Source organism: Pan troglodytes, chromosome 21, assembly GCF_028858775.2.
Source record: "Pan troglodytes isolate AG18354 chromosome 21, NHGRI_mPanTro3-v2.0_pri, whole genome shotgun sequence".
Lineage (NCBI taxonomy): Eukaryota > Metazoa > Chordata > Mammalia > Primates > Hominidae > Pan > Pan troglodytes.
The window spans coordinates 47460734-47476281 of NC_072419.2; the positions used below are offsets into that span (position 1 = coordinate 47460734).

The 15548-nt window shown below is 40.2% G+C and overlaps 1 protein-coding gene across 50 annotated transcripts in view; it reads right to left on the reverse strand.

Moving 5' to 3' along the window:
• Nucleotides 1-15548, reverse strand: part of ZHX3 (zinc fingers and homeoboxes 3) — a 140394-nt gene that overhangs the window by 14690 nt on the left and 110156 nt on the right. For 21 of the 50 annotated variants that reach the window (XM_054674250.2, XM_024352015.3, XM_054674252.2 and 18 more), the window contains 1 exon segment: nt 9562-12571. In XM_054674250.2, the coding sequence (XP_054530225.1) occupies nt 9562-12421 (2860 nt within the window). In that variant the 5' untranslated portion in view covers nt 12422-12571. 50 annotated transcript variants of the gene reach the window in all.

The following is a 15548-nucleotide window of genomic DNA, read 5'->3' on the forward strand; positions in this document are numbered from 1 at the left end:
TCTTCCTGGATTTTCTTATTTCTGTAAAAATGTGACTATGCTTTTGATAGATTTTACATTGACTCTGTAGTTTGCTTTGGGTCGCGTCTACATCTTAATATCAATCCATGAACATGGGATATCTTTCTATTTACTTAGGTTATCTTTAATGTTTTTCAGCAACATTTTGTTGTTTTCAAGATACACTTCTTTGGCCTCCTTGGTTAAATTTATTCCTAAGCACTTTTTCTTTTTGATGCCCTTGTAAATGATACCATTTTTAAAATTTTCTTTTCAGATTGTTCATTGCAAGTGTATAAAAATACAACCAATTTTTTTAGACAGATAGGGTCTCACTATGTTGCCCAGGCTGGCCTCCTTGAATTCCTGCCTCAGCCTCCCAAGTAGTGGGACTACAGTTATGTCACTGTGCCCAGCTAAATACAAATGATTTTTTTTTTGTTTTTATATCCTGCAGCTTTGCCAAGTTCATTTATTAGCTCTTAACTATTTTTGTGTGTGTGGGGATTCAAGTTTTTTTTTTGTTGTTGTTGTTGTTGTTGTTTTTGTTTTTTTTTTTGAGAAGGAGTCTCGCTCTGTCACCAGGCTGGAGTGCAGTGGCATGATCTCGGCTCACTGCAAGCTCTGCCTGCCAGGCTCAAGTGATTCTCCTGCCTCAGCCCTAACCCTGAGACTAAAGGCGCATGCCACCATGCCCAGCTAATTTTGTATTTTTAGTAGAGACGGGGTTTCATCATGTTGGCCAGGGTGGTCTCGATCTCTTGACCTTGTGATCCACCTGCCTTGGCCTCTCAAAGTGCTGGGATTACAGGCGTGAGCTACCACGACTGGCCTCAAGTTTCTACATATATGATCATGTCATCTGTGAACAAAGATAATTTTACTTCTTCCTTTCGAACTTGGATCCTTTTATTTCTTTATTTTTTTTGCCTAACTGCTCTGGCTAGAACTTCCAATGCTGTTTTGAATAGATGTGGCAAAAGTGGGCATCTTTATTTTATTCCTGATCTTAGGGGAAAAGTTTTTGGTCTTTCACCATTGTTGAGTATGATGTTAATTGTGGGCTTTTCATATATGGTCTTTATCATATTGTCATATTCCTAGTTATTGAGTGTTTATTGTCATGAAAGCAAGTTGGCTTGTTAGATGCTCTTTCTGCTTGAATTAGGATGATGTGTTTTATTCTCTTTATTCTTTTAATGTGGTGAATTACATTGATATTCATGTGCCAGGCAATCCTTGCATTGCAGGGATAGATCCCTCTTGCTCATGAGGTATAATCCTTTTAGTATGCTGCTGAATTTGGCTTGCTATTTTGTTGGGGATTTTTGTATCTATATTCATAAGAGCTATTAGTCTGTAGATTTCTTTTCTTGTAGTGCCCTTGTCTTGCTCTGGTGTCAGGGTAATGGTGACCTCATGAGTTAAGAAGTGTTTACTCCTCTTCAATTTTTTTGGAGGAGTTTGAGGAGAACTGGTGTGTTAATTCTTCTTTCAATATTTGGAAGAATTCACCAGGGGTCCTAGACTTGTCACTGTTGGAATGTTTCTGATAACAATCTTCTTACCAGTTATTGATATATTTTGGTTTTCTATTTATTTGTCAGTTGATTTTGGGAGAGTGCGGGTTTCTAGGAATTTCATCTAGGTTACCCAATTTATTGGCACATAACTGTTAATAGTAGTCTCTTATAATATCATATTCATGTGAAAATATCTTATATTCATGTGAAAATGTAACATCCCCTCTTTCCTTTCTGATGTTAGTAATTTAAGTCTTCTCTTTCACTCTTATTTAAAGGTTTGTCAATTTTGTTTTTTCAAGAACCAACTTTTGGTTTCATTGATTCTCTATATCTGCTCTAACCTTTATTTCCTTCCTTCTGGTAACTTTGGGTTTCATTTGCTCTTTTCTAGTTCTTTAAAGTGTACATTTAGTTTACTGATTTGAGATCTTAAAAAAAGTTTTTTTAAGACATGGGGTCTTACTCTGTCACCCAGGCTGGAATGCAGTGGTGCAAGTATAGCTCACTATAACCTCAAACTCCTGGTAAACAATCCTCCCACCCCAGACACCTGAGTAGCTGGCACTACAGGAACATGCCACCACACCTGGCTAATTTTTTACTTTTTTGTAGAGACAGGATCCCACTTTGTTACCCAGGCAGGTCTCAAACTCCTGGCCTCAAGTGATCCTCCTGCCTTGGCCTCCCAAAGCACTGGGATTATAGGTGCAAGCCACCATGCCCGACTGAGATTTTTTATTTTTTGAGAAGGAGTTTCGCTCTTGTTGCCCAGGCTGGAGTGCAATGGTGCGGTCTCAGTTCACTGCAACCTCTGCCTCCTGGGTTCAAATTATTCTCCTGCCTCAGCCTCCCAAGTAGCTGGGATTACAGGTGCCTGCCACCATGTCCAGCTAATTTTTGTATTTTTAGTAGAGACAGGGTTTCACTATGTTGGCCAGGCTGGTCTCGAACTCCTGACCTCAGGTGATCCACCCACCTTAGCCTCCCAAAGTGCGGGGATTACAGGCATAAGCCACTGTGCCCAGCGTAAGTTCTCTTTTAATGTATGCATTTACAGCTACAGATTTACCTCTTAGGATTGCTTTCACTATGTGTCATAAGTTCTGGTATGCTGTGTTTTCATTTGTCTCAAGGTATTTTTTACTTTCCCTTATGATTTCTTTGACCCATTAGTTTTTAAATAGTGTGTTAATTTCCACCTATTTGGGTATTTCCACTTTTTTATTTTCAATGTCTAGTTTCATTCCACTGTAGCTGGAATGTACTCTGTATAATCTCAGTTTTTAAAAATGTATTAACACTTGTTTCATGGCTTAACATAGGGTTTATCCTGGAGAGTATTCCATGTGAATTTGAGAAGACTGTGTATTCTGCTGTTGTTGGGTGGTATTCTGCTTATGTCTATTTGGTCTAATTTGCTTAGAGTGTTGTTGAAATCCTCTATTTCCTGATTGATCTTCTGTCTGGTTTCTATATCCATTATCGGACATGGAATATTAAAGTCTCCAACTATTTTTGTGTCTTTCTCCCTTTAATTCTGTCATTTCTGTTTCATATGTTTTGGAGCTCTGTTAGGGGTATATATATATAATATATATAAATAAATAAATATATAAAAATAAATATATATTTATAATAAATATATTTTATTTTATATTTCATATATAAATATATATCTTATAAATATATATTATATATAATATATATTTATATAAATAAATATATATTATATAATATATAGAAATATATAATATAATATATAGAAATATATATTATATATTATATATAATATATATAAATATATATTATATATTATATATTATATATAAATATATATTATATATTATATATAAATATATAATATATATTAAATATAGTATATATAAAATATATATATTTATATATATAAATCTTTTATCAATATAATATCCTTGTCTCTTGTAACCTTTCTTGATTTAACATTTATTTTGTGTGCCTTTTTCAAAAGAAGACACTGGAGGTGAAGAAGGAAGCTCTTGACTCTCCTAAAGCTGATTCCAAAGTGAAGGCTTTGAAGGCCAAGAAGGCAGTGCTGAAAGGCATCCACACAGCCACCAAGAAAAAAAAAAAAAAGATTCACACATCACCCACCTTCCTGTGGCCCAAGACATTATGACTCTGAAGACAGCCTCAATATCCTCAGAAGAGCACTACCAGGAGAAATAAGCTTGACCACTATGCCATCATCAAGTTCCCACTGACCAGTGACCACTGAGTCTGACGTGAATTAGATAGAAGACAACAATACACCTGTGTTCACTGTGGATGTTAAAAGCCAAAAAGTACCAGGTCAGGCTGTGAAGCAGCTCTATGACACTGATGTGGTCAAAGTCAACACATTGATCAGGGCTGATGGAGAGAAGAAGGCGTATGTTCAACTGGCTCCTGATTACAATGCTTCTGATGTTGCCAACAAAACTGGGATCATCTTGGCTGAGTCTTGCTGGCTAATTCTAAATTATATATATATAACATGTTATACATATAATATATTTCATATATAATTGTATATATTTAAAATATATATATTTCATATATAATTGTATATATTTAAAATATATATATTTCATATATAATTGTATATATTTAAAATATATATATTTCATATATAATTGTATATATTTAAAATATATATTATATATTTCATATATAATTGTATATATTTAAAATATATATTATATATTTCATATATAATTGTATATATTTAAAATATATATTACATATTTCATATATAATTGTATATATTTAAAATATATATTACATATTTCATATATAATTGTATATATTTAAAACATATATTACATATTTCATATATAATTGTATATATTTAAAACATATATTACATATTTCATATATAATTGTATATATTTAAAACATATATTATATATTTCATATATAATTGTATATATTTAAAACATATATATTTCATATATAATTGTATATATTTAAAACATATATTATATATTTCATATATAATTGTATATATTTAAAACATATATTATATATTTCATATATAATTGTATATATTTAAAACATATATTATATATTTCATATATAATTGTATATATTTAAAACATATATTATATATTTCATATATAATTGTATATATTTAAAACATATATATTTCATATATAATTGTATATATTTAAAAAATATATTATATATTTCATATATAATTGTATATATTTAAAAAATATATATTTCATATATAATTGTATATATTTAAAATATATATATTTCATATATAATTGTATATATTTAAAATATATATTATATATTTCATATATAATTGTATATATTTAAAAAATATATTATATATTTCATATATAATTGTATATATTTAAAAAATATATTATATATTTTATATATAATTGTATATATTTAAAAAATATATATTTTTTTTCTCCAGAAAAAACAGATTATTTTGTCTGGTGATAATATAGCCACCTCAGCTGTCATATGGTTACTATTTTCTAGGTGTATCTTTTTCTATCCTTTTACTTTCAACCTCCTTGTGTCCTTATATCTAACATGAGTCTCTTAAGACAGCATATAAACACTATTTGTTTAACTCCAATCTGCCAATCTTTGTTTTTAATAGAAGAGCTTAATCCCTTTACATTTAATGTGATTACAGATCAAGGATTTACTTCTGCCATTTGGCTATTTGTTTTTAATATGTCTTATATGTTTTTGATTCCTCAATTCCATTACTACCTCCTTTTGTATTTATTTGATTGTTCACAATGTACTGTTTTGATTCTGTTTTTACAATGCACTAATTTGTTAGTTTTACTATTTAGACAGATTACATCTTACATTCTATGCCCATTAATATAGATTTATAATTTTTTAATGAATTTGTCTTTTAAATTATAAAGCACAAAGAGAAAAAGTTATAAACCAAAAGTACAATAGTACTGGCTCTTATATTTACCTCTAAAGTTATCTTAACTAGTGCTCTTTTTTTTTTTTTTTTTTTTTTTTTTGTGAGGGAGTCTTGCTCTGCCCCACCCAGGCTGGAGTACAGTGGTGCGATCTCGGCTCACTGCAAGCTCTGCCTCCCGGGTTCAAGCGATTCTCCTGCCTCAGCCTCCCAAGTAGCTGGGATTAGCACCACCAGGCCCAGCTAATTTTTGTATTTTTTGTAGAGATGGGGTTTCACCATGTTGGCCAGGCTGGTCTCAAACTCCTGACCTCGTGATCCACCCGCCTCGGCCTCCCAAAGTGCTGGGATTACAGGTGTGAGCCACGGCACCTGGCCTATTTTTTCTTATGGCTTCAAGTTTCTGTTCAGTATCCTTTCATTTCAGCATGAAGGACTCCCTTTAGCATTTCTGGTAGGGCATGTCTACTAGTAATGATCTCCTTCAATTTTATTTGGAAATGTCTGGATTTCTCTTTCATTTTTGAAGAATAGTTTTGCCATATACAGAAATCTTGGTTTAGAGGTTTTTTTTTTCTTTTTTTCACGACTTTAGATATGTCATCTCACTGCCTTTGGGCTTCCAAGATTTTTGATGAGGAATCGGCTGTTAATCTTGTCAAAAATTCTATGTGACGAGTTGCTTCTCTCTTGCTGCTTTCAAAATCCTGTCTTCAGGTTTTGACAATTCTAATATAACATGTCTTGGTGTGGATCTGAGTTCATCCTGCTTGGATTTTATTGAGCTTTTTGGATGTGTAGATTCATGTCTTTCATCAGATTTGGGAAATTTTCTATCATTATTTCTTTAAATATTCTTTCTGTCCCTTTTCTTTTTCTGCGATTCCTATATGAGTATATGAGTATGAATATACTAATGAATATAATAACTATATGAATATATGAGTACACTAGTATGCTTGATGATGTCTCACAGCTCTCTCAGGTTTTTTTTCCTAAATATTTTTTTTCTTTCTTCTCCTTTGGATAATTTCAATTATTTTCTCTTCAAATTCACTGTTCTCTTCTTTTGCATGCCTAAATCTTTGTTGAATCCCTCTAGTGGGTTTTCCATTTCAGGGATTATACTTTTTAGCTCTAGAATTTGTTTGGTTCCTTTTTATAATTTCTATCTCTTTATTGATATTCTCATTTTGTTCATGCATGGTTTTCCTGATTTCCTTTAGTTCTTCGTCCATGTTTTCCTTTAGCTCGTTGAACATACTTAAGATAGTTGATTTAATGTCTTTGGGTAATAATTCCAATGTCTGGACTTCCTCAAGAATGGTGTCTGTCAATTTTTTTTCCTGTGAATGGACCATGTTTTTCTATTTCTTTTTATGTTTTGTAATTTTTTGTTGAGAACTGGACATTATGAGTATTACATTGTGGTAACTGAGAATCTAATTCTGTCATGCCTCAGAGATTGCTGATTTTTGCTTATTGAGGGCTGGAGCCAACTATTTGTGACTTTTCCAACTATTTTTGTGAAGTGTGTATTCTTTGCAGTATGGGGTCAGTGAAGTTTCTGTTGTGATATCTCTGTGGTTAACCAGTGACCTAAGATTTCCTTAAATATCTGGCTTGCCAAAAGGAGGAATAAAGAAAAAAAAAATAGGTACTGTCTCTTTAAATCCCCTTGTGGCTAGAAAGCTCCCTCTGCCCAAGGGCATTGAGACAATGATCAGCCTCTGCACTGGCTGATCAGAAAGCTTTTTTTTTTTTTTTTTTTTGCAATGGAGCCTCACTCTGTTGCCCAGGCTGGAACGCAGTGGTGTCATCTTGGCTCACTGCAACTTCTGCCTCCCAGGTTCAACTGATTCTCCTGCCTCAGCCTCCCAAATAGCTGGGATTACAGGCACTCACCACCATGCCTGGCTAATTTTTGTATTTTTAATAGAGACAGGGTTTTACCACGTTGGCCAGGCTGGCCTCAAACTCCTGACCTCAAGTGATCCACACCTCAGCCTCCCAAAGTGCTGGGATCACAGGTGTGAGCCACCACACCTGGCCACAAAAACTTGACTTTTGGAGGACAAAGTTGTTATTGCCTACCCTGGCACCAACAGTCTGCACCAGGAACATTTTCCACAGTTGCCTGCTGCAGAGCTTGGGGATGCTGAAACAAAAAAAACCATCAAAATTTATAAGCCTCTCCATCAAGCTCTTCCCTGGATGTTGCAAGTGTTCAACTAGACTTCTGAGTCCCAAAACAGTTGCTTGAGACAACTACTGCCAGCTCAACTGCTTTGGTGGAGGAAAAGATTCCTGGTGCTGCTACTGCCATCTTCCATAACATCATTCTCCATGTCAGCTTTCGTAATAAACTTGTTCAAACATCCTCATCTCTCTTGAGCATGACACCCTGGCCTACTGGTATATTACAAGAAGCATAGAGCTGGGTATAATATAAGGACCAACTTACAAACTTGGACAAAGACTTGTAGGAGAGACTACCTGCTCTGCATTATAAAAAAGTCAAACTAGCCATAAAAACCTGTTGTTCTGACTCCAGGGTGTGCCATCAGCTACTTTATAAAGCAGGCTGTGAGCTGTGGGCCCCAAAGGAGGGGAGTGTTTTGTTGTTGCCGTATTGAAAACATGGCTGGAGTTGGAGGAGGCTGTAAGGGAGCCAGTGGCCCTTGTACTCCTACCCTAACTGCTGAAGAGGGCTTTGGGCTCCACCAGGTGTTTGCTCTCACTGTGGGCTTTGTGGAACTGGATTTTGCCTTAGTATGTTAATATGAGAAGAACAGGCTTTCTGCAAATGCTAAACAGATGGATGACATGGTACTCCCCGCCCCCACCCCACCAAATTATGGGCCAAAAAGGAAGTCTCTTTTTCCTTAATTCAGTAAAGAAACAATAGCATAACTATGTTTCAAACTGTTGTGTTCAAATGAATTTAAAATATTCAGAGAAAGAAAAAGAATTTTGTCCTTTTTAAGACATCCTAAGTAGAAAGCAACTGGGATGGAGGAGCTGGGATTTGCCAGGCCAAAATAAACAAACAACAATGGTTGGCTATTGTATGGAAACAATACAACACCATCCAGGAAATTCTGTGGGATTTCTGAGGGATAGGCCACTATGGTTGGCCCTGGGGATGAGGTACCAAACACAAGGCCCCACACTGAGGCAGCTCATGCCAAAGTCACCACGGAACCATCACATTGCCCAACACCACAAATAGTGTCTCCTGTACCCCCTCCCACCATTGCCAACTCAGCTAGCAATGCTGCCATTTTGGAACCCCCAATCCCTTCAGCTTCTACAATACTCCGCCCTCCTGGCTCTCACCTGAGCTTCTGGCTGCCCTCTGATGGGGTCTCTAATGAGAACACAAATGTCAAAGGGTAAGGAGGGAAGGGAGAGGCTGGGAACTCAGTGACCAGGAACCTAGAAAATCAACACGTAATAACATGACTTGTCTGTGGCTTCAAAACTATGTCTTAAATAAAAATAATCTTCTATGATACATTTTGCTTTCGAGTACGATCCAGAGAAACTGAGGAACAAAATTCAAGCTTTTGATTCCATGTATGTCAAAGAAGGAAGGTGATTTTCCATTATACTAAACATTTCTTCTACATCAGGCATAACCAGAGAAACACAAGACTTTCATCATCAGAAAAAAGCACATTATGTATCTAAGGACAATTAAAGGCTCTCTTTCCTTTTCATCAATTTGAGCTGAATTTCAACTCATGTCCTGTTGCTGTCTCCTACCCAGTGGCTGTGGATCTGCCCGACTCAGAGGATGTTTTGACCTGTTCTCCTATTGCTAAGAAATGGCTAGAAAAGCTTGGACCCCTTTAGGGTCACCATGTTCCTTCCCCTGCGCAGGTTTTTAAAAACACATGAAACAAAAAACAGCTCTCAACCGTTTATCGTATTATGTTCCTATGGCTTCTGCTGCTAGTTGTCCTCTGAAGCAGCCAGGCGGTTAATGCTGCTGCCAGGCAGCCTTAGAGACAGCAGATGCCCCTGTGCAGTAAATTCAGTGCCCAACCATAAGTGCCTCCTCCCCTTACCCACACAGGATAGCCATGGCCCCTGTGGACTCCTTACCGAGCTGACGTCCAGCCTGGGGACTCGATGTGTCAAAGGTCTCTGAGCTGGCCTCAGGGACACTGGGCTCCCACGACTCACTGTTCTCAGACACCTCTGAATAGGTGTCACCCATCCCTTTGTGAACTGCTGTGAGCTCACCAGTACCAGGGCCCTGGTCCTCACTGCCTGTGTCTGCCACGGCTCTGGTCTCCTCCCCCATTTTCTCAGCAAACCACTGCTTGACCTGCTGGGAGCTCATCTGGGTCTTGTCACAGAGGTTCTGCAGGTCCTCTTCATACAGCATCTTGTGTGTCATGTAATAGTCCTGCAGGAGCTCCCGGTTGCCAGGGGCAATGACCAGTAGCCCTGGTGGGAAGTTGCCTCGCTTATAGTCTTCGTACCATTTGAGTTGGCCGTTCTTCAGTGCGTACCTGCTATCTCCAAACCAGCGCACCACCTCTGGCCGTGGCAGACCCGTCTGGGCCATGATGGAGTCATAGTCCTGGTTGCTTGGCCACTGTGTCTGGACAAAGAGCTGCCGCAGCAAGTGCCGCTGCTGGGCAGTCTTTTTGCAGCTCACTTTGCCTGGGAGCTGCTCTGCCAGTTTGTTTGACCCATCATCCTCAGGGTCACAGGCACCCAGCCCTGGAATCTCGTTCCTGCCATTGGCTTCAGTGACCCTCAGGTTCTTCAGGTTGATTTTAATGGGGCTGACTTTGCGCTCTGCCAAGATATGGCTGCTGGGCATTTCCAGAGAGCCATTTTCACCAGAGACCCTTAGCTCACTGGCCAAATCCTCTTCTCCACCCTCATCCTCAGCAGCCTCCTCTTCCTCCTGAGAGGCATTCTCCTCAGCCTTCTTGGTCTCCTCAGCATTCACTTTTTTCCGTCTCTCTGAAAACCAGCTATCAATTTCTCGTCGGGTCATTTTGGTTTCACTTCTCAGGCGGTCCAGTTCCTCATCAAGAGGAAGAGGGTTTTGTGCAAAACTGCTCTCCAGGGCTCTGAGCTGCTCAGGGGCTCTCTCCTTGTATTTGGTTGGTGTGAAGTCAGGAGTCTGGTGCCAAGATTGTCGTTTGGCAGAAGGGTGGGTTGCTAGTGTGGCTGTTGTCGGAATGCAGGTTACCTCAGGGACCTTGGACGATGGGGAGAAGGACACCTCTGGCACAGAGTCAATGATGATGGAACTGTGATCTCCAGGTATCATCGCTCTGGAGCCCTTCAAGTTCCGGCAGTGGTATCTACGATCACTGAACCATTTCCGCACCTCTCTGGTACTGAGGCCGGTCACTTTTGTGAGATGTTCAACTTCGCTCTGCCCTGGGAACTGGTTCCGACAGAAGCTCCCTTTCAGAGCTGACAGCTGTTCATGAGATTTCTTATTTTTGTAGATGCTAGCATCAAGGAAGGCTTGGGAGGTTATGCTGGGGCAGGCCGTGAGGAGCGACTGGGCCGCATTGACCACCTTCACAGCTGACGTTGTATTTGAACACACAGTGTTAATGGGTGCCACACCTGGCTGCTTGGGGACAGATGTCACCGTGAGGGGGAGAGAGGAACTTGTTGCTTGCAACCCATTGGCCATCAATGGCTGAGTGACCAGAAGTCCCCCTCCTGTACCCTCTGGCTGCCCCACAACGTGACCTGGAAGAGCGGCCTGGATGAGATGCTGGACATTGCCAGCACTGGCGACGAGTGGGGTATTTAGAACCGTAATTGTGGGCTGAGGCACAGACTGGATGACTGTATTGAACATCTTTTTCCGGGCATCCTCAATCTCCTCAGGGGACCAGCTGATCCCCTGCTTCAGCCTTTGGGCTGTGAACCAGATCTTGAGCTGTTCTTCTGGATACTTGGTCACCACAGTCAAATAGCAGAGCTCGGCTTTGGTGGGGTAGGGGAACTTGTGGAAGGAGTTCTTCAGGAAGCTGTTAGAGTCCATGGCTGCATTGTACGTTGGAATGCTGCTCAGGGGGATCATCACTTTGGGAAGGGCCTTGGCCGTGGGCAGTGGCTGGTGGGCATGGTGTTGGGCATGCACTGGGGGCTGCTGCTGGAGGGAGAGGAACTGTGCTATGCCAGCTGGCAAAACTGGCACTGTTCCTATCAGGGGCCCGTTGGCGGCATGGGGGTTTTTTGCAGAGCTGGCAGATGCCTGGCTGACTGGAACTGCCCCATTGATGAAGGAATGGTCCCCCTCTCTCACCTCCATTTCTCCAGTCGACAGCTTTGGTAAGGCCTCACCCACAGGCTGGCTAGGGACATTCTCCTTGAGTGTATGAATTTTTTTGGCTTCAGCTTTGCCTTTCATTATCTTCATGATTGGAGTTTTGGTAATGATGATTTCTGCCTGTCCATCAGCCCCTTCAGCACTGGGCTCACCCGCTAGGTCAGGAGTGCTGGTGCTCTCAGGGATGCTCTGCTCCACAACCACATGATTGTCTGGCTTGGCCACGTTCCACACAAAGCTGGCTTCCCCGGAGTGACATGTGGCATTGTGCAAGGAAAGCCCCTCAGGGGTTTTTGCCAGAAAACTGCACCCACTGCATACAAAGGTTGGGTCTTTATTAAAGTCTGTGTGCTCTGAGTTCATATGTCCCACAAATTGGGTCATGTCATGGGATCTGAAATCGCAGTATTTACAGGAATATAAATAGCCATCTAAAGTGCTCCGATGCCCATTGGCCAGTGTAGAGCCATCAGTACTGCTGGGGTTCTGTGCTGCCTCACTGCTGGCAGCAGATGCTTCTGGGGGCAGATCCTGCTGGGGTCCCTCAGGCAAGGTCTCAGCGGGCTGGGCCTCCATGCTGGCATCTTGCAACACCACAGTCTTCACTGGGATCATGCATGGTGTGGTGGATTTCCTCTTGCTGGCCATGGTGACAATCACTGGGTGATCAGCAGTTGAGAGCTTGTCCCATAAGGGGCCTAACAATACAAGTTCCAGCTTCTCGATGAGGGCCAAAGAAACAGTTTCTAAATGCAGCTTTTTCAGTTGTTTGCAGAAAGCAGGTTTTCCCTATTCAATCTAAGGAAAGGGAGAAAAAAATGATTAAGTTCTCTTAAGTGCTTTCTGTATATTTCTCGGATACCCAGACACATTCCACTGCTTGCCTTCTACCATATAGGTCTTTTCACAGTAAGTTTAATCAGCAACTTGGATATGAAGTCTAAGTTAGGAACCCCCTAATGACAAAAACTGGACCCTGAAGAATGACCTGGGGATGGTCCAATACCAACTGATAGACTTAAGCAACGTATTTTTGTTTCTTCCCCACCACCCCCTACATATCCCTGCATTAAGTAATTCAGATTAAAAAACAAAACGCCCTCTTTTTGGACCTCCAAATTAATTCTGACCATGTCAGAGTGAGAACAAAAGATCCTAGTGTAATTCTTGTTTACATTTTGGACCAACACGCGGTTTTCTTTTCATAGCCTTCCCGCATATGAGAACAAGATGACGCCTCTGTCTCTCCCAAGCCAGGCCCAGGGACCAAGTTAGCTGCAGTGTGTGAACGGAAGGGGTGGGGTGGGCGGGGGTGGCTAGGAAGACCAGCTGCTGTAAGAGCCAGGCCTCTGTAGCCTTTCCTTGCCTGCCGCACTTATTCCAGGCCACAGAAAAGCGATCACCTTACAGTTACTGGCTGTTATGTATCCCGGACCACTGTTACTGAGATGAAACCAAAGGTCAGAGGGTCAGGGAATCCACAGAACCAGTTTGTGGCCCAGCAAGCTATACATTTTCTGTGTACGACCACTCAAAGGGTGGTCTCACCTTGAGATCTGAGAACAGTTGGACTGCCTCCCCAAGTGGGTCCCTGACCCCTGAGTAGCCTAACTGGGAGGCACCTCCCAGTAGGGGCCGACTGACACCTCATACAGCTGGGTGCCCCTCTGAGATGAAGCTTCCAGAGGGAGGATCAGACAGCAACATCTGCCGTTCTGCAGTATTTGCTGTTCTGCAGCCTCCATTGGTGATACCCAGGCAAACAGGGTCTGGAGTGGACCTCCAGAAAACTCCAACAGACCTGCAGCTGAGGGTCCTGACTGTTAGAAGGAAAACTAACAAACAGAAAGGACATCCACACCAAAACCCCATCTGGACGCCACCATCATCAAAGACCAAAGGTAGATAAAACCACAAAGATGGGGAGAAACCAGAGCAGAAAAGCTGAAAATTCTAAAAATCAGAGTGCCTCTTCTCCTCCAAAGGAACGCAGCTCCTCGCCTGCAATGGAATAAAGCTGGATGGAGAATGGCTTTGATGAGTTGAGAGAAGAGGGCTTCAGACGATCAGTAATAACAAACTTCTCTGAGCTAAAGGAGGATGCTCGAACCCATCACAAAGAAGCTAAAAACCTCGAAAAAAAGATTAGATGAATAGCTAACTAGAATGAACAGTGTAGAGAAGACCTTAAGTGACCTGATAGAGCTTAAAACCATGGCATGAGAACTACATGACGCATGCACAAGCTTCAGTAGCCGATTTGATCAAGTGGAAGAAAGAGTATCAGTGACTGAAGATCAAATTAATGAAATGAAGCGAGAAGTTTAGAGAGAAAAGAGAAAAAAGTAACGAACTAAGCCTCCAAGAAATATGGGACTATGTGAAAAGAACAAATCTACGTCTGATTGGTGTACCCGAAAATGACAGGGAGAATGGAACCAAGTTGGAAAACACTCTTCAGGATATTATCCAGGAGAACTTCCCCAACCTAGCAAGGCAGGCCAACATTAAAATTCAGAAATACAGAGAACAACATAAAGATACTCCTCAAGAAGAGCAACTCCAAGACACATTAATTGTCAGATTCACCAAAGTTGAAATGAAGGAAAAAATGTTAAGGGCAGCCAGAGAGAAAGGTCGGGTTACCCACAAAGGGAAGCCCATCAGAATAACAGCGGATCTCTCGGCAGAAACTCTACAAGCCAGAAGAGAAGTGGGGGCCAATATTCAACATTCTTAAAGAAAAGAACTTTCAACCCAGAATTTCATATCCAGCCAAACTAAGCTTCATAAGTGAAGGAGAAATAAAATCCTTTACAGACAAACAAATGCTGAGAGATTTTGTCACCACCAGGCCTGCCTTACAAGAGCTCCTGAAGGAAGCACTAAACATGGAAAGGAACAACTGGTACCAGCCACTGCAAAAACATGCCAAATTGTAAAGACCATCAATGCTAGAAAGAAACTGCATCAACTAACGAGCAAAATAACCAGCTAACATCATAATGACAGGATCAAATTCACACATAACAATATTAACCTTAAATGTAAATGGGCTAAATGCACCAAGCAGACCTAATAGACATCTACAGAACTCTGCACCCCAAATGAACAGAATATACATTTGTCTCAGCACCACAGCATACTTACTCCAAAATTGACCACATAGTTGGAAGTAAAGCACTCCTCAGCAAATGTAAAAGAACAGAAATTATAATAAACTGTCTCTCAGACCACAGTGCAATCAAACTAGAACTCAGGATTAAGAAACTCACTCAAAACCGCTCAACTACCTGGAAACTGAACATCCTGCTCCTGAATGACTACTGGGTACATAACGAAATGAAGGCACAAAGAAAGATGTTCTTTGAAACCAATGAGAACAAAGACACAACATACCAGAATCTCTGGGACACATTTAAAGCAGTGTGTAGAGGGAAATTTATAGCACTAAATGCCCACAAGAGAAAGCAGGAAAGATCTAAAATTGACACCCTAACATCACAATTAAAAGAACTAGAGAAGCAAGAACAAACACATTCAAAAGCTAGCAGAAGGCAAGAAATAACTAAGATCAGAGCAGAACTGAAGGAGATAGAGACACAAAAAACCCTTCAAAAAATCAATGAATCCAGGAGCTGGTTTTTTGAAAACATCAAAATTGATAGACAGCTAGCAGACTAATAAAGAAGAAAAGAGAGAAGAATCAAATAGACACAATAACAAACAATAAAGGGGATATCACCACCGATCCCATAGAAATACAAACTACCAT